General features: G+C 38.3%; 1 protein-coding gene across 16 annotated transcripts in view; it reads left to right on the top strand.

The window, feature by feature from the left end:
• ESRRG (estrogen related receptor gamma) overlaps positions 1-19,518 on the top strand; it is a 496,182-nt gene that overhangs the window by 300,594 nt on the left and 176,070 nt on the right. For 6 of the 16 annotated variants that reach the window (XM_079968788.1, XM_079968777.1, XM_079968787.1 and 3 more), the window contains 2 exons: positions 8,091-8,167; positions 11,051-11,170. The exons of 3 other annotated variants lie outside the window; for them this stretch is intronic. In XM_079968788.1, the coding sequence (XP_079824914.1) occupies positions 8,094-8,167; positions 11,051-11,170 (194 nt within the window). In that variant the 5' untranslated portion in view covers positions 8,091-8,093. Of the gene's footprint in view, positions 1-113; positions 339-8,090; positions 8,168-11,050; positions 11,171-19,518 lie in introns of those variants that run through there. 7 more of the 16 variants (XM_079968778.1, XM_079968794.1, XM_079968780.1 and 4 more) reach the window with 5 other exon arrangements.

Below are 19,518 nucleotides of genomic sequence, written 5' to 3'. Positions count from 1 at the left end.
ATCTGTGCAGCCTCTGCTCTCGCCGGCGCTGATTGGCTGACGCCCGACCAATCCGGCCTCTGTCTGGGCCAGTGGGACTGCATATGTAAAGCCCTACTTCATATTTATAAGCTCCAATCGGGGCTTTAAGTCCTTGATTAGGAGAGTGTGAAAGCTTTTGGTCCCAACTGGCTGTGCCTATAGGCTTGTCACCAGGAGAACATTTGTGTTAATTGCACTGTGCTGTGTCAAGGAAACTTTGATTTATAGCTGGGGTGCACAAATAATGGTTGCCGAGCGCACATGGATTCGGTAGAACTTTGCCTTCCTGAATCTTTTTCCTTGCACTACGAAGAAGAGTAGGTACCTTTCTTCTTATTTCCCCCTTCCTTTCCTCTTTTTTATGTTATTATTAAAAAATAATAATAATAACCCTCTTTCCCACTTTTATTCCCCCCCAGAACCGGGGCGTGGGGAGAGAATAATAATAGCAATAGTATTAGAGCGCTGCATGCTAGCGTTGTTTCAGGTAATGCTTTCCGGGTTCTGTGTGCATGATTGGGGCTGCTTGTGTCTTGCGTCTTTTGTGCCCGGCTTTATCTGCTAATTCAGTAAGTGGGAGAATTGTTCTCATTCTCTCTCTCGCGCTCCAATGTTACCTTTTGAGTCGCAACGCAAGCGGTGCGACTGTCACAGAAGGGGGGGGGTGAGGGAAGCACTCCCCCCTCCCAAAACAGCTGTGTGAGTGACAGTCACTTCTTATTCAGGTACTAAGAATAGGCACTTGGCACAAATGCAGAGTGAATTGTCTAAATAGACATTTCAGAAAGACACATTTATCCCCCCCCCACTTTCCCCCTCCCCAACAGAGTTTAAGAAGGAGGTATTCTGAGAACAGGATTTAAATATTTAGGACCTTTTCAGTTAGATATTTTGATCTTTCTGGTGTTTATAGCTAGGCATAGTTAGGAGGGGGAACCAGCCCAACTGTTTAATCCCACTTTAAGGATAGTGCTCTGTAATTAAGTAGAACGTACCGTTCCAGTCATTTAGTGACAAATCGGTCTATTAGAGAGCAAGGGAAGGGTGTGTGCATGTGGCACTTCCTGAGCCAGTATTTTGTTTCAATTGGAATATAGGGTTTTTATGTTTGTTTTTTTAAATAATCATTTCCGCAATTGGTACTATTTATTTATCACACATAATAAAGTACTGTAGATGCTTTGTGTATTCAGTACATTTAACATGCCTCTTGAAGGCACATAGTTTAATGCATGTTTTCTCAGCTCTTATCGGAGAGCAGAGCAAAGAGTGGGGAGATTCCAAATGCAAATTTGACAGCCTAGAACTTGGAGAGCTTGTAAACTTAATTCCGGGCTAAATAACTACGTACTGTGGAAGCTGTCAGTTGACTCAGCCCTGGACAGAATGCATAGTGTGGCTGTACTAGGAAGTGACAGTGTGTTGTGGGTACATGCCCACTAGCTGTCCATAGTGTCTGCATATTATTTTGGTGAGTTGCAATTAAGTAAGAGTTGTGTGGGTTTCTTAAAGTGCTTTGGACGTTCAGAAATAATATAGACAATAAAAGAGCTTGCCAATCGGAAACTGGCATGGTGTACGTGCGGGTGGTAAGAGGCAGGATTCCTCGTTCACCTGCAGAAGAAGGTAAATAAACAGTAGTAGCATGCTCACCGAGATACGGTTTATAGATCAGTACTCAGTAAGTTGATGTACAGTGTGGTCTAAAATGTCTTAATCTGTGCATAAGTGCAGTTGTCACTGTTCCAAGTTGAGATGGGTGGTTTTCTTTGGTGGGGGAAGTAGGAGGAGGAGAGATTCTAAAGTTAGGACGATGTTCTTTTTTTAAGGAGCTTTCTTGAATTTACCTTCTTAGAGCTAATTTGAATGATTAGTTTTGATAAGCCGCTTAAAGTAGATGCATTTAAATGAAATCGGGGCACGTGTCTTTTTGGCTCTGGTGGAAGATTCAAACTATTCTCTCTCCCCACCACAATTAGCACTCTTCTCTCTCTCCCCCCCCCGCCTCTGTTAAAAGTCTTCCAGATGCAAGGCTAGGTGGATCTGTGGTTTCGTGGGCAGGCAGAACTCTAATGCACTGCAACACATCTGTCTCTATGTCTCAATTAATAAACCACACCGCCTTACTTGCTATTAATATTGCCAGTAATTGTATTTTTGTTTTGTGGCATATAATGCACACCAAACTACAAAGGCAGCTCAGAGATTAAATAAAAGTAGTGGACTACTTCTAGAGCTTACACTTTATTGAGTGTGTATTGTGGTGGTGGGGAGGGAAGCCAGGCTAAAAACTGACAGAACATTTGGGGAGCACATAGACATCTGCCTCACTGACATTAGGTATGCTTTGATATCTGGCTAGCGCATGTTAAAGAATGCAAAAACTTAAAGCCAGCTGCAAACCTTGCTTTTGCCTTTTCAGCAAAACCAGTAATACTAATAATTTCAAATAGCAGTTAATAATGGAACAGATGCAACAAATATAGTTGCTGATTTACGCATGTGTTTGTCACTTTAATTGTTCTAAATGAAACGGTGTGCTCATAATGCAAAATCTCAAACCTCTGATTAAAATATAACATTGACTAAAGGATTAAAGAGCGGACTTAATTTTACTGACTGTTTTAACAGTTGTCACAGCTGTTGGAAGAAGGAAAGGCAATTGAAACACTCCAAAAAAGGGGAGGGGGAGGAACTAGCTTAGTAAATTTAAACATGATCTCTGAATGCCAGGCATAGAGAGGCAAATAGATTTGTGACTTCAGATATCTTCTCTGAGCTGTGTACGTTTACCTCTGTAGCTCTGTCCGTTTCATGAATTTGAACCCTCGACCTCTTCCACACTTCCCCCATTAAAATACAACAGTACTGAAATGAAGCACAGCTAAAATGAATGTCACAGTGCACATTATTTTAGAAACCAACTTGTTTTGTAGTAAATGTGATATGCCAAGAACTGAAACTTAGGACGGATGGCTAAAATTTTAATAGTGAACACTGATGTTGGAATTGGGAGACCAAAGATACTTGAGTGCTTTGAAAGATTGTTTACAGATTTCACTGTCAAAAACAGTATAAATTTGAGAGCTGCTTTGCTGGAGTCTTCATTTTCTTCTTTGTCAATATCACTTATTTAAATGTGTGTTACTTCCTCCCTCCTTTTGTTGCATAGTTCTTATTTCCAGTAAAATTTGATCTGGAAAATCTATGCAATATTTGCTGTGGGGGAGGGGTAGATGATAATTAATAAGAAGTTAATGCTCCTTATTATGACTGCAAGGATAGACTTCTTGAGATGAGGGCTACCTATATCATGGATGTGATAAATGTCCTATATAAATAAGAACACATCATCTGTGGGTAAGAACACTATATGTGTATGCGTATTAATATAATAGGGGGGTATGTATGGGGAAGAAACCTAAAGAACACTGTCCCCTAAATTCAAATACAACAAGGTGTAAGCATGCCTACTGATTAAATGAGAATGAGTGTATGGCTTTTCCTATTCAGTTCTTACACGTCTACCCAAATGGGCCTCGTCATACACTCCCTTACTATATTTTCCAAGTTTGGATTTTTGTTGTTCATATGCCTTTTCTGCAAGTTTTTACAGCTGTCATAGAGTGCAAAGAGCTGGTGCTGAAATGGCTGTCTGACAGCTTTTTATTTGCTGGGCCTGACCTCCCCCCCCCCCTTTTTTTTTTAGTAGTGGTTGCTCCTTTTAATGTGTTTATGGTTCTACTCTTTTATTTACTGAGCCTGGTGTGTTGCAGCAGTAATTAACCTGTGTTATTAGCAAAGCCCTTGTGAATATCCATTAATTCTCTTGAATGGATGATGATTCCCCCCCCTCCACTGTTATTCTCCCCCCTCACTTTCTCACCAAAGGTTTGCTGTCCCATTTTAAAGCAATTCTTACCTTAAGACTTTTTTTGTAGATATACTTTGGAAATAATTTATATTACGGGGCATAACTAATACTCTTGATTAGTTGTTTTAAATACACTTAAGAAGTGTGAAGAGGGATGGATCTCATCACATTATTCTTTTCTTCTCCTGATAACAACAGAAACAAACCTATTCTGCTCAAGAGTTGTTATTGTTGTTGTTGGCGAAGGATGATGGTTCAGGAGATGACTTCTGTGGGTTTTATCTGATTTGAAGTTACCTTGGGTATCACTTTGGGAATTTAAAGAAAGGAAAAACATATTAAGCCTGCAGGGGGGGGGGGAATACTTCCGCTTGGACTGCTGAGGAAAGATAAGGACCGCCTCATTAGCCAAGCCCTACTTTTGCAATTAATTTCAGAATGCATGGCAGTATACATCAAACACAGAAGGTAACTTGTATGTGATTGTTTTTAGACAATTCCTGAAACCCCTTCCCATTTTAAGGCAGAGGCTAGTATTTTATGCAATCTTAGGTTAATAACATGATGCTATATTCTATTTTCTTTCTTTTTTATTAGCAGTATGGTTAAATAGTCTGGCAAACTTCCTGGTATTGAACATTTCTGATGCACAGTGACCTTTGGCTTTGGTATCGCTGCAAAAGCGTATAGAAATGAACACCAATATTTATTGACACTCTTCAAAGCAATGGCCCTTTATGAATATTCTTGTTATCCTATTATCAGTCAGTAAAAATGCTGAATGTAAGAAATATGGGATAAATATGGGGTAAATAAGAAATATGGGAGAACATCTCTCTAGAAGTTTAAAGCAACTCTTTATATTACGTATGCCTTGGTCTCTGCTTCATAACACATTCATTGGGGACAGAAACAATAAACGTTGATATCTACCTAGTGCCTCTCTAGCCCTAGCAAACTCTCAGGAGGAAATCTGTGATTATGCTGGGCTGGTTTGGTTTTTATCTCTTTTACATCCAGTGGCCTTGTATTAAATTGTCATTGTCCTAAAGCACATGAGAGAGAAATGAATTGCACTTCTCGACATGCTCTGACAGTGAAATATTTAGCTTCTCTGTCTCCAATCATACTCATGTGTATATGTTTGATAGTGCTGGAATGACAACCAGCAGTCTCCTGTAGTCTGAGATCCGCATTTTACATATTCTCTACATTTTTGGGGAGGATTCACTCTCTCATTTCTTTCCTTCCTTCCTTCCTTCCTTCCTTCCTTCCTTCCTTCCTTCCTTCCTTCCTTCCTTTCTTTCTTTCTTTCCATATCCAGTTACACTTGGCTAAGGCATATCAGTGTTTATTTACACTGATATTAAAAAAATCATGTTTTTATCACAGCTGATAATGGCTGAATAGGCACATAGGCGCCAGCTTTATGTGTCTACATCTTAGAGTATGTACATTGTAATTATATTTGCATGTTGTATACAGTATACATAAGCAAACAGCTTTTGAAATTTGTTATCTTGAAGAAAGAAACTCACTAAATAACAATGTAGATATTAGATTGTCTAGACTTTTTGTTGGCTGATGCGTTCCTTTGGTTATTTTTTTATTTGGTTATTTTGCTGTTGTTTTCTCCTTCATATTTCTCTGCAACAGAAGATACCATAATACAGTTCTCTGAACTTCTGCGTTCATCAGTTGTAACATATAGGATTTTTATGTTTGCATTCCCAAGGCAGAACTGAATACATAACTCTTCTGACATATGGTCAATTTTATATTAAAAGTATTGCTTTTAACAGAAATATTAAAATAGAAAATTAAACTATTTTAATGTAAACTTCTATATGTTGCATACACCTTTTTATTTATGCTTGTATTCTAAATGTTTTCTGGTGAGTTTGGATGCTCTTAGAACATTTAAAAAAATCCTTTATAGGAGTTTGCTCTAATTGCTCCAAATTTTATAATAATCAGATACAACGAATTCTAAAAATGTAATTGTTTTGCTCTCCAAAGTAACTTGTGTCATTCTGGCATAATGATACATGCCTGAAGACTAAATCCTCCTAAGAAGCTGCAATCCTTTAAAAATATGCATATTATTAAGCTCCATTTATTTCAGCGGGACATACTGGTGAATAATAAGACTTAAGATGGCAACATAGCCTTATTTGATCATGTAGTATATAGACCTCAGTGCAATTATGCTGTATTCCTTCCTTTCCAATTGTGAAACATTTATTCTCTCCAGTCAGAGCAGGTTAGTAGTTAAAACAGGCTCCTCTATATAAATTAGTTATTTTAAAATGCTTTTTAAATTTTATGAAAGAAAACTTTTGCCTAGAATTCCCCCCTTTCAAAACACTTGCTTTATCCGATCACCAATTATTGCTTCATAAAACGTGCTTTTTTTAAAAAAAGAACTTTCCCCTTTTTTGCATATCTGGGTCAAAAGTTCTTGTTGCTCATAATGTTGAGTTGAATTTTCCTTTTTTACTCTAAAGGCTGTATTAAAAATTATGCCTCTAAAGGGGGAGCAGATAGCTGTCATGCTAAAATGTACATCTGTTATAACAGTCTTTAATGAAGCAGGTGTTGCTTTTTAAAAAGTTTTCTTTCTCTCCCACCTTCCCACAAACAAACTAATGCATATATTATTGTTTTAAAGAATTGTGTATATTTTACACATATTTTAAAATATAGTAGCAATGTACAAAAGCCAACAGTCTTATTTTTCTTCTTCTTTATAACTGGAAAAAAGGTATTTTCTTCAGTAACTGTAAATCTGAAATTGGTTAATCATCTAAATAATAGAATTCATATAACTAAAGCTTAAAATACAACTTAAGTATTTTTAAAGTATCAATTCCTGGAAGTCAAATTTGTAAGTTAAGATCAAACGATCTTGCTGTGCTCATGTATTGGGAGCTGCTGATTTGCTCCATTACCTACAGGCCTCCTTTCTTCCCAAAATCTACTTAGGAGAGTTCCCTCTGGAACCAGTTTTTGCAGGGCAGGGGGATGCAAAGGGGGGGGGGAGAGATAACCACCCTCCCCAGCCCAATGAGGGAAAGTGTTTTCCACTCAAGCAGTGGAATCTTTGGGTACCCTCCATTAAAATAAGCGCAACTAGCCTTGTGAATTCTGATAGAAAACAATGGTCAAACAAAAATCCACATAGACCTTTTTCTCAGCCTTATTAGTTTGCATGCTGCTGTCTCACTTATTCCTCTGTGTCTTTTCATGTTTTGAGTGAGACAAAAGTGCACATCTCCTTTTCATCATTTTGATTGGAACTACATACCATATGTAATGTGTTTTGGCAGCACTTACCTAGCCAAAGAAAACAAATTAATATTAGCCATGCTGAGGGGCATCCGAAGTATCACAGATGTGTCGATTTAGCTTTGCTCCATCACACACCCTTTCCTTAAACAACTGGTCAAGCTGTCGCAAGATGTTGCATGGGCTACAAAGCGATTTTAATAGGTGTGATCAGACGTTGATGGCTGTGGCTAGTTAGAATGAGAACATGTTGCCAATCTGTGGATGCTTGTTTTCAAACCCACATAGCAAAAAAATGTGTGGAGCGCCAGCCAGAAACAAGACGACCTCAGTTCAAACTTTTATCTCCTTAAAAGCATACAGATGTACAGTCAGTAACAAATATAATGGATAAAAGACACATAAAGTGAAGTGGGCTTGCCCAAGAGCAATAGTTAAATTCCTTCCCTTATAAAGATGCAAGTAGATAAGAACATAATGTGTGGCGGGGGGGAGAACGAGATGGCTTTTTCAACGCTATCTGCTCTTACACCCTGGGTTTCTGTTCCTCTCTTTCCTTATAGTTTGTCAACAACAATAGTATTGGAGAAAACGTCCACTATTTTCTGCAATGTTTTGTTTTTCTTTGCATTTCTATATCCTACCAACAATAGTGAATAAAATATTAATATCGTACGCGATGGAACATGGTTGTTCATTGCATTCAGACTGCTGTTTGAAATAACATTCAATTTATGTCTTAAGTTGTTAGAAAGCAAGGGCTGACCTTTATATATGGATGTGCAGTTGCCTTTTTTATTTGTTTGCAAGACACCTTTTTTACGTATTGTAATTACTTGGGGTTTACTGCAGGTTTTAGTTTGATTCTTAAGTTAAAGGCTCTTCTTTTTTCCTTAAATATTCCCAGGTGATGTCAGATGAAAAGGGTATTATGGCTGAAATATACACCAGAGGAATTCATTTTGGCAAGCCTGGTCCATGTAGGTTAGTGAACCAACAAATAAATAATTTGCTTTGTTTGTTTAAAGTTAAGATGGGGGGGGGGGACATAATAAGGAGGTGGAGCATCCAAAATTGGGAAATATATAATGGTAGATTTGGAAAGGTGGCGAATATCAACATGCAAATAAATGTATTGACTGATAACAAACACTATACAGTATTTACACAGCAAAAATATATTTTCCAGGTTAGCAGTTTAAATATTCCAATAACGAATAATTGTTCCATAAGTGGCTTATTCTGACAGCAGCCATCTGCCTAGAGGGGGTGGTCATATGTTCTGAAACAGCATGAAAGTCTGTTTCTTTTACATTATATTTTCCCAGAAATAGTAGAGGTGGAAGATGGGACTTCAGTATCTGAAGGAAGACAACTAGGAACAGTATCATCACTGTATTAGAAAATGGTTTTCTACAGGAGTACTAGGGTCATATTAGCAAGAGCTGAGCATCCGCTGCTACCAGTTTACATTAGTATGAGTGACACCTGTCCCATCAATCAAGGGGACCATGGCTTCACAGATGGAGAAGCAACAATCGGCTGAATTACACAGCACAGCACACTTGGTTTAATTCATCTCATTGTTTTCCTACAAATCTAAAGGATGCTCATTCTGCTTCTGGAGTTGAGGTAGAAGCACAAGATGGGCTCAGGTGTAGTATGTGCCTGTGTTTTTCTGTTCTGCCAGGGTATTCAGCAAAAGAAGCTGGGATGCATGGGATGGGGGGCAATCACACTCCACAGCTTTTGCCTTCTGTAGAGCAAGGATTATGCACTTTGTAATCAAATTTAATATTTATTTTAAGCATTTCTATTGCATATGCTATCTCCATAGTTCGAGTGGTTGCTTTCTGTGTTTACTAATAAACATTAAAAATGAATTAAAGGGAATTAGCAAGCCAAGAGCATGATAAAAAGCAACACCCTATAGAGAAAATGTGTGTTCAATGTCAAAGAAGACTCACGCACCATGAAATCATACCAGTATACTGGGGTGCCATTATAATGAGGGAAGTAGACCAAGGTTGATAATTCCTAAGGCCTCTTGTTGCCTTGCTGCCACCCACTTTTTGTCTGGTATGTTTCTGGCATGTTTTTATAGAGGGACCTTTTCCATGATTGCAGTTTGAGGATACACACTGCTGGCATTTTTGTGTCACCAGTGTCAAGCAGCAAACCTGTGGCATGTTGAAATCAGTCAACAGTTCTTCGAAGATACAGCTTATGTTTGATTGTGTGTAAATACAGTTAGTTAGTTGGGTTTATCTGATAGCCTGGCAGAAAGAGAGAGAAGCAGGACAAACTGTTTTCAGTAACTGCGCTGTTCATACACCTGATAAGATTGAGAGTGCTTTCGGCTGCTGATATGCTTTGAATAAGAAAAGAATAATCACTTCCACTGGCACCAGCTTATCAGGAATGGAGCAAAATGCCAACACTTTTACATTAGCAAAAGTAAATGTTTTAGACATGTCATGCCTTTTTTCCATTTAAATTGAATAGTAGGGTGCTTGTGAGTATGCAGTAATGAAGGGGAGGACTTAATACCTTGACTAAAGTGCAGGTGAATATATTGAGAAAGAAGCCCTTGGCAACAACAACAGCTCTTTTGATAAGTGGACTACATCTGTTTCAAGCGTTCTTCAGAAAATTTCAGCATCTTTATCCATTCTATTAAATGTGTGTCCTAATCTTACCAGGAAGCACATACTTTATATTCTGACATAGCCAGCATTGTTTTCAATAATGTGAGACTAGAAATTTAATCATCGCTATAATGTAAAGCTAAAAGTCATATAATATTGTGATATTTCCCAGTATAATTATTTTGTGGCGGTTTTTAAAGCAAAACAAAAGTCTACTCTTTTTTAGTTTATAAAAAAATGAAATGAAATAAAGAGAAGTATATAGGCAGCTTTCTAAAAAATTTTAATTTCGTACCATAGTGTGATCCTGTGCATGTCAGGTCTGATGTACCGGTAAATCCTATTGAGTTTAATGGGCCTTATTCCCAGATTAGTGCGTATAGAACTGCAACCTTAAAGTCTCAATATACATATAGTCAATATACGTATAGTGATACTAACACCATCACTTAAGTGGACAAAAACAACACATACTTGGTAAGACATTGTTTGAGGTTTGACTAATTTTATATACAATTAATTAATATAGATATAATATTTAGCATTACAAGCCACTGCTTTAGTTGATCCTTTTAGTTGATCCTTAGGGATGTATGTTATTTTGAGGCTGTTCTAATATCATACTATAACATTATTATGCTTCTCTTCCTGCGTGCAGATAACTTTGATGCACTCAGATTGATAAATGGTACTATAAACCACAGTTGATTGATTTGGGATTTTTATTCATTATCCTCATTGAGATCACTGTCGCCCATTTGTGTCAATAGCATTCGATTAATCGAGACACCCTTGTTCTGTACTTTTAACTGAGAGTGGGACTTTTAAGAGCAAAATGTTGACAAGCTGATAAATGGTCCCAACCATTCTGGTTTCAATAGGCTTTTTGTATGGGCAAATATATATTTCATTGGCAAGTTTATTTTCACAATTTGAGACCTTCATTTAGAGGAAAGGTCTTCAGTTTAAGGTTTATCAAATTTTAGCTAAAGACAACTGGCTCCATTTGTGTGTAAAATAATTTAAGTACTTACTTGAGGCAAACTTCATGCTTTAAGAGCTGTTGCTCAGAGGTTTCATTCTTCTGCGAAGATGTCAACTGTAAATATAAAAATGCATCACTGAAAATGTAATGGTTTAAAGATTCAAACTGAAATAAAATTGTCTGCCTGGGGAAAACACTGCAATCAAAATAAAGTAGTCTTATCTCCTCCTGAAGCAGGCATATTTGGAAGCAGTGCTGGAAGACAGCAGGGCACACCACTGTTTTCTTTCAGCCACTAATAACATTGCCTGGAAATCAACAATATTACTCCAAACCACAAATACCAAATTATCGGTAAGTTACTATTGCCAGTGACGTGGATAAACGTGTAGCTGTACAGCTTTGCCCATGTCATTGAAGTATGATTAAACTGTTCCGAAATGCTAACTTTTGGGCTTTCAAAATGCCTTATTATTTTCAAATCTCTGTGATTTTTTTAAAAAAAGTTGCAAAAGATGGTAAACTTTGTAAGTGTAGGCCTGGAGTTTTAGCAGCAATAACAACAGCAGAGATTTTTGGCTGTGTGACACATCCAAGTGGGCCTTCTGGAAACCTTTTATTTGACCCCCCCCCCCCCGCTCCCTCAGCTGTGTATGAGCTGATGGAAAATTCACTGATTTCACTTTAAAAGGCTGGCTGAATTCAGTTGGCTACAGATTAGACCATGGGATGAAAGGCTAGGAGCTGTCTTATGGCTTCTCTGTTGCTGTTGCTGCAGTGTGACTTGGAAAGAGGCTGCGCAGACATTGTTCTGCCCCCTGTGCAGACTACAGTAGAGACATTACATCAGGGATGATGATATAGAGTCATCTGGTCTCCAGTTGCAGGCTAGCTTCACTCTGCAGTGCCATGGAGAGCGCGGCTGCTGTGAAGTCAGTGCTCATCTACCTCAGGAAAAGAGGACCATGTGGAAGTAAGTGAGATGAAAGCAGCCCCATGGCTGCAGAAACAGGCTATATAGGCAACAGTCCTCGAAAGAGAAGGTCTAAAATTAGATGCTTGTCTCAGTTTCCTGCGACAGTGGTCCTACAACTTGGAGAAGGGATGTAGCTCAACGGTAAAGGACATTATTTGCGTGTAAAGGACCTAGTTTTAGGAAAGGGTTGTAGCTTAGTGGTAGAGCATCGGCTCTGCATGCAGAAATTCCCAGGTTCATTCTCTGGCATAGAAATGACAATATCCTAGTCTGAAACCCTGGAGATTACCAAGTAAAAGCGACTTTTGTAACTTCCTATGTTTTGTGGCAACACATAGATGCAGGGATCAATATGCTCTTCCTATGCACTTATTCTTCAGTCTCAGGACAGCGCTCTTAACATGTGCTGGGCAGATATTATGGTCAGATAATTTGACCGGGCCTCATTAGCAGAGAGTAAATGGGCAAGGTGGAACATCTGAAAAACAAACTGGTATGCTAAAGTTGGTATCTACCCAGTATATAAAATATACTGTTTAGAGATGTGATGTTACACTTTTTAGTGGAAGGGGCTGATGCTTGACAGGGAAATTATTTTTTCCTGTGGTATTGATTTAGGTTGCAACCTTAGGCACATTTACTAGGGAGGACCAACTGAAAAAAATAAGACTTTCATGGGCCTGCACTGTTAAGTCTTTAAGCTTATAAAGCTATATAAAATTTTGGCCTGTAGATCTGTTTTCAACGGATCATGCTGAAGATGGGAGGTAAGAATACTTTTAGTTCTCTGTGTGTCTGTGTTTGCATGTTCCAGAAACTTATACAGTACGGCTAGCTGAGAAGAATGGTCTCTTGATTGTGCGTGTGGGCACACATATCACACTCTCCCCTTCTTACACTTTAAATGTCAGTGTTCTAATTGGCACTGAAAACGATTCCAATTTTTATGTGGGGTTTGCATATTTATAACATTGCATATTTATATGGGGTTTGCACTTTCAGTGCCATTCTTCATTCTTTATTCAAACCACCGCAAGCAAAATCAGAACTCATCCGGTTGAGTTGTATGCAAATATCCTTACAAAATTTACTAAGTTTACATCTGATAGTAATGTTCTTCTTGTCACAGGTCAGTATGTATGTGGCCTTTTCAACATGGGAGTAGATACGTATTTTTCCTTAGGCAGAATGGAATGTATGCCAAATGTATAATAGTATATAATAGTAGCAATTTTTTTTTTTTAAAAAAAGTTTTAAAAGGTATTTCGTTTTGCTGAAAAAAATGTGCAAGTCCCTACACACTATAGGAAAAGTACCTGAATGTGAATCATGGTGATTTTAGAAAGCTTTTAAAACTCAGATCAGCTTTTGTTTTGGGTTCAGTAGGGCAACTTTTGTTGATGGTCTAGGTGGGGTTAGCCGAGATTCACTTAAAGCAGCACAAGCCATAAACTTGTGGCAGGCTACTAGTCGGTAGCAGGTGTGAACAACATAAAACAGGATTAACACTGAACCAAAGTGTGCACTAAAAACAGAAAGCCCTGCCTTGCTTTTACAAGGACAGTCAAATAGAAACACACGGTCACCATGCACACTCTATTTACTAAACACTGTCCAGTGGGCGATGTCAATGGTCCTGTTCAGCTGCTTCTCATATTCTGCTCCTCTACCTTTATGTATGTTTTCCCTTGAATAGTCTAGATTTATTTGGCATTTTGTTTTATGTGCACCCAAGGATATTCTTTCAGCACTTCAAAAATAAGTAATAACACATTTTTGTTATTCCTCTATTATTTTCAAAAATAATAAAATTTCTTTCTTTCTTGTCTGGAAGAAAGTTCATGAATTTATAAGTACAGTGGTACCTCAGGTTAAGTATTTAATTTGTTCCGGAGGTTCGTACTTAACCTGAAACTGTTCTTAACCTGAAGCACCACTTTAGCTAATGGGGTCTCTTGCTGCTGCCGCGCCGCCGGCGCACAATTTCTGTTCTCATCCTGAAGCAAAGTTCTTAACCTGAAGCACTATTTCTGGGTTAGGAGAGTCTGTAACCTGAAGCGTATGTAACCTGAAGCGTATGTAACCCGAAGTACCACTGTATGTTCTTGCGTTCAAAGGAACTCTGGTGTCACTCCCGTCTTGCCGAAGTTTGAGGGTAGGGTGGGAGAGCAGAAATGGTATTTTTAGGGGCAAGACAGCTTGAGCCATGGGACTCAAAAGAACCAGGGACCTGAAATGGAATGTGAAGGGTATAGAAGCTACATTATTTACTTCCAGCACCAATATAAACTAAAACGAAAACTTAAAAGTAGCAAAATTACAGTCTTCAGACTGGACACATAACGTAGGAAATGGAGATAGATAGGAATGCAGTCTCTTATGTATGACTTTGATAGTTTTAACATCCTAATGTTATAAATAGGCTTTGAAAAAGAAATCTGGTGCTGATTTTTTTTAGTTATTTCAGTGTCTATATTTTATGCATCAGGACACAGCTTTAGAAGTATTATCTTAAACAAAAAGACAGGACTTGGTATGGGAATTGAATAAAAGTGGATCTTAGTAGTTGTATAGTTGTGCTAAGGGTTACCAGCTTCCACTCTTCCCTTACCCTCGGTTGCATTGCAGATGAATAAGAGAGTCTACATTTTTGCCCTTGTTGTTATCTAGAATATCAATGTGACAATTTCTGAGTTGGCTTCATTGCTCCCCAGTAATAAATTGGTATTTTATCCGACCTGAGCAATTTAGTCTCTTAGTAAAATGTGTATTTAAGGTGAGAGAGTATTAATAAATAGTCTATGTAATTTCCTCTCAGCACATGAATGTCTAAGCTGGCTCACTTTTCTTGACAACCTCAGAGAAACCACACACACACACGGCACAGTATTCATTTGAGCACCTGAATATATTGAGAGATTTTGGAAAGTGCCCAGCTATCTTGTGTAGGTGCTTGGTTACAAAGCAGCTAGGTTTTCAAAATTGCTGTGCACCCTGCAGCTCCCATTGAGAAAAGTAGGGGATGCTGCGTTTCAGTGTCTTTGAAATTCTGACCCCAATTGTAGCAGCTGTGCACTTTGGTGAATTATGGTATCTAGATTCAATATAGCTAATTTAAAAGTACAGCTCTTTTCCCACCAAGCAGAAACATTTTCTGCTGCCTTTTTGAAAACGGCATTGGGGCATAATAATTATTTTTCAGATACTATGTTGTCCTCTTTCCCCCTGTGTGCATGCATGCACAAACATGAATGTGCATGCTTCTGAACATAATTATGGTTAAACAGATTTATTTGAAGCAATAACAATTTCTGATATAAAGGTGCTGTTAAGTCTTCAATCCTGAATCCACTTGCCAGTAAATCACATTGAATTCAGTGGATTTATACTTTTGAGTAAGCATGTATAGGATTGTTTAGTACACGTGTCAGAATTATATTAAAAATCAAGTACAATTTATCAGAGCATATGCTATGTTAAAGTAGTCACATTTTTTAAGGGCCTTTATGATTTTGGAGAAAAAACATACATTTCATAGAACACTTAAACCAAAGGTTCATTGATACTGTTCTTGGGTCACAAAGCGATATCCCAGAATCACAGCGACCTGTATAAATGTGTGCATGATTGTGTCCCTATTCCCTTCAAAAAGTGAGCACCACACAGGCACAACTGAAATTTTGAAAGCCCCACTGGGAATGTTATTGAAGGGCATGATATAAATCCCTTCAATAACTAGAATTTGGGAGAAGAGGACAACTTGAAGTTTATTCTTATATTTTGAGCCCCATGAAGGCTTGAAATTATTCAGAAGGCATTTTATACAAACACATATCTTAAATGCTTGTGAAATTGTAATGGCAATAATATTTTCTGTAAGCTAAAGCATTCTGCTAAAAACGGTTGCTTTTAATCACATTGCCTCACCTAAACCAGTGCTCTTTACTGGTTAATGCACTGAAAGTCTTCCCGTGCCTCAAATTGTTTCTCTATTCAAATTGGAGGAAGGAGGTGATAGCACACATAAATTGACTTACCCCTCCATTTTGGGTGCCATGAGCACATCTGTATTTCTGGACTAGGGTTAAAATATGGAACCAAGACCCACTTACTTTAAAAGATATCCCCCTCCACACCAAATAAAATACATGATGTTTGCATAGGTTTTATTTGATTATTAAGCTGTAATGTGGTTAGGTAATAGTACTACTTAGATGATAATAAACAGAGTATATATTTTGTTTGTAGCCACAGTCCTTTGCACTGAATATTGGATGTTGTACTGAAAAGTTCATTTATTTTCATTAATGTCCCTTTGGTGGGGAGCATGGGAAAGAAGTTACCATATGGAAAGACAGCCTAAAACATCCCAGTGAGTACTGTATATATGCAAGCAACCTGGAACTTATTTGGATATAGTATATAAATAGTATCTGTAAGTTTTCTCCCCTGAGCGACATACCTCGGTTTAAGAACAGTACGGTTAAAGAACAATTTGGTTTACAAACTCCGCAAAACTGGAAATAGTGTCTTGGTTTGAGAACATTACCTCGGTCTAAGAATGGAATCCAAATGGTGGAAGGGCACCGGCGGCAGGAGGCCTCATTAGGCAAAGCACGCCTTGGTTTAAGAACGGTTTTGGTTTAAGAACAGACTTCTGGAATGGATTAAGTTCATAAACTGAGGTACCACCTTGCAGACAATGACATGGGTTTATGCACACCCTTCTGATTCCCAGGTACTTAGTCTGAATATCAACCACTATGAGTGCTATTCGGGTTTTCTAACCATAGGATCTCCTGCTATCATGAGTAGATATCCCCTAATATATATTTGTGTTACTATTTTTATTACATCCTGCCCTTCCTTCTGAAGTAGCTCAGGGCAACAAGTATAATCACATAGCCTGTAAAAATATCCTATATTACCATATGGGGATTGGAGAAAATTGTTGACAGAAATTGACCCCATATCAATTCTCTAAAAGTGTATGTGTGGGCACATACAATTGTGCATGCTGAATGGCTTATTTTAGGAAGAGTTGTGTGTGGCTTGAAAGTCTGCATATTGCATTGGTAACTTGGGTTAACAAAATAAAGATTTTACTGTCCTATATTTTATTTTAAAGGTAATTGGTACCTGATATCATCACTGGCTATAGCTGATGAAATCATTCTTGAACTCTTTCTTTCTTTCTTTCTTTCTTTCTTTCTTTCTTTCTTTCTTTCTTTCTTTCTTTCTTTTGCCTTGGCATTAAAAGTGAACAGGGCCTTAAAGGTTCAGGGCCTTGACCAGTGCTCCTAAGGGTATAAAAGTTTGCATGCTTATCTGAAGCTTATCCAAACTGCTTAACCTCTCTGGCCTCAAAATCGGTCTGGAAATCCTAGGAGAGCAGACTGTCTCGCGAGATCTTAAATAGAACTTTCTGTGTGCCAGGTCGGAAATATATCAAGAGTGTTAAATAGGGTTTCAGTGATTTTTCCTTCTCTTCCCATCCTCACAGCTTTCTCCTTCTTTTTTGCAAAACGTTTGAGTACACATTTTCTCCGTGCTGTTGTCAATTTAGGTCAGATCATTATCAATTTAGATAATTATTACTATAGACAAACCCTGTCAAATTCCTGTTTTATGCAATCCAAAATGGTTCTTTAAATCTGTAAGTTGCACAACCTTGCAATGTTTCTTACAAATTATAGCAAACACTTATTCTGCTGTTCTGACCAACTAGAATTAGTATTTATTTAGTGAGCAAAGAGCATGAGATAAGTTACTGTATCATAATTACGGGATAGTGACCAAACTTTAAAAACCTGCTATACAGAAAGTGTCGTTAATGACACAAGGTAACTCGTGTCTGCATTGATGTAAGAATGGTGCACTTCAGAGGACAGAAAGTGCATAAACTCCTGGGGACTGGACAAATAGGTACCATTGGTGAAGTGTAGTAATGTGCAAGAAAGAAAAGCAGAAGGAAAACAAATAGAAAATTAGTTTGAATTTTCTGTCACCTGTGCACAAAAACATGCCCATATTGTTCATTTTTCCATTATATGAAGAAAATACTTTGTATGTACTGTATTGCTGTATCCATTGGTTCCAGTAATTTTAAGACTCCAAATTTGTACTGTAATAAGATTTCCATAGTATGTATCTCGAAGCTGGAAGTTAGGCTAAATTCAGTACACCTAAAACTGTTCTTGTCTTTAGTGGGGATTTAGGGGCTGCATGTAACAAGGAATATGACTTCAGGCAGAAACTCAGAACAGTTCTTTAAGAAATCAGTTGACATCACCAAATGCATAATGGTTTGCGAATGGTAAAATGGAGTTGGAAACCACAATAGGAAGCAGCTTTGTTTGTGCACCGTATATTTCAGTAAATATTCGTGCTCTGTTGTTGTTGTTTAGTCGTTTAGTCGTGTCCGACTCTTCGTGACCCCATGGACCAGAGCGCGCCAGGCACTCCTGTCTTCCACTGCCTCCCGCAGTTTGGTCAAACTCATGCTCGTGGCTTCAAGAACACTATCCAACCATCTCATCCTCTGTTGTCCCCTTCTCCTTGTGCCCTCCATCTTTCCCAACATCAGAGTCTTTTCCAGGGAGTCTTCTCTTCTCATGAGGTGGCCAAAGTATTGGAGCCTCAGCTTCAGGATCTGTCCATCTAGTGAGCACTCAGGGCTGATTTCCTTAAGAATGGATAGGTTTGGTCTTCCTGCAGTCCATGGGACTCTCAAGAGTCTCCTCCAGCACCATAATTCAAAAGCATCAATTCTTCGGCGATCAGCCTTCTTTATGGTCCGGCTCTCACTTCCATACATCACTACTGGGAAAACCATGGCTTTAACTATACGGACCTTTGTTGGCAAGGTGGACAGACAACAGGCATTCATGCTCTAGGAATTTATCACCTCCTATATCATACCTGTTTCTAAGCCATGTGCCAGTAAAAAAAGAAATAATAGGGTGGATGAGGGATTCTTTGAGAAGATCGATACATCCCATGATTATTATTATTTTTTAAAGAAACTGCATTTGGTTAGAAAATGCAAGTGAGCAGCTGGCTATTTATTTAACTCATTCCCATAGTTTTGTACATAGATTCTCTTCCTCCTCCCCTTCCCCCTTTCTTGCATAGCACTTTCTGCTACACTGATGATAATGTACCTGGAAGGAAAAAGCAGTGCAAGCCGAGGCAGCCAGCGTCAGACAGGGCGGTCTGCCATCTGTCCCACCTGCTGCATTCATGTGTCCATCTGGTTCCTGCAATTGCTCATTGCAAGCTTCAACAGAAGAATGTTCAGCCTGAAAAGGAGGCAGTGTGAATTATTTAGGTACCTCTAGTGTAAATAAAGAAAGGGAAATAGAAGGTGGGGAGTTGAGGGCTATGGATGGCTTAGGAGAGGCCGTGAGCCTCTCTCACTCCTGGGTGCTTTGGAATGCGTTAATGCATGAGAGCATTTGATTTGCATATAGATTTAGATGTATAGATGATTACAAAGCCAATGAGTTTTATCTAGATTTAGATAGCCTGGTTTGCCCATAAAATATAGCCTGTTTTCGGGAGGAGAACCTTTTGGGACTTTTAGCCTAAGTGGAGCTGATGAAATCTAATGCTTAGAAGCATTAATTTAGCAGAAATAAAATATTTCCCTTTTTAAGAGCTTTTGGTGCCCTTTGTTAACCAAGAGTTTATAAGTGCTAGAACGTCTTGGGAGCTTTATACAACA

This window comes from Podarcis cretensis, assembly GCF_951804945.1.
Source record: "Podarcis cretensis genome assembly, chromosome: 3".
Taxonomy (NCBI): domain Eukaryota; kingdom Metazoa; phylum Chordata; class Lepidosauria; order Squamata; family Lacertidae; genus Podarcis; species Podarcis cretensis.
The sequence above is the reverse complement of the archived record's forward strand: the minus strand, read 5'-3'. Positions and strand labels throughout refer to the sequence as shown.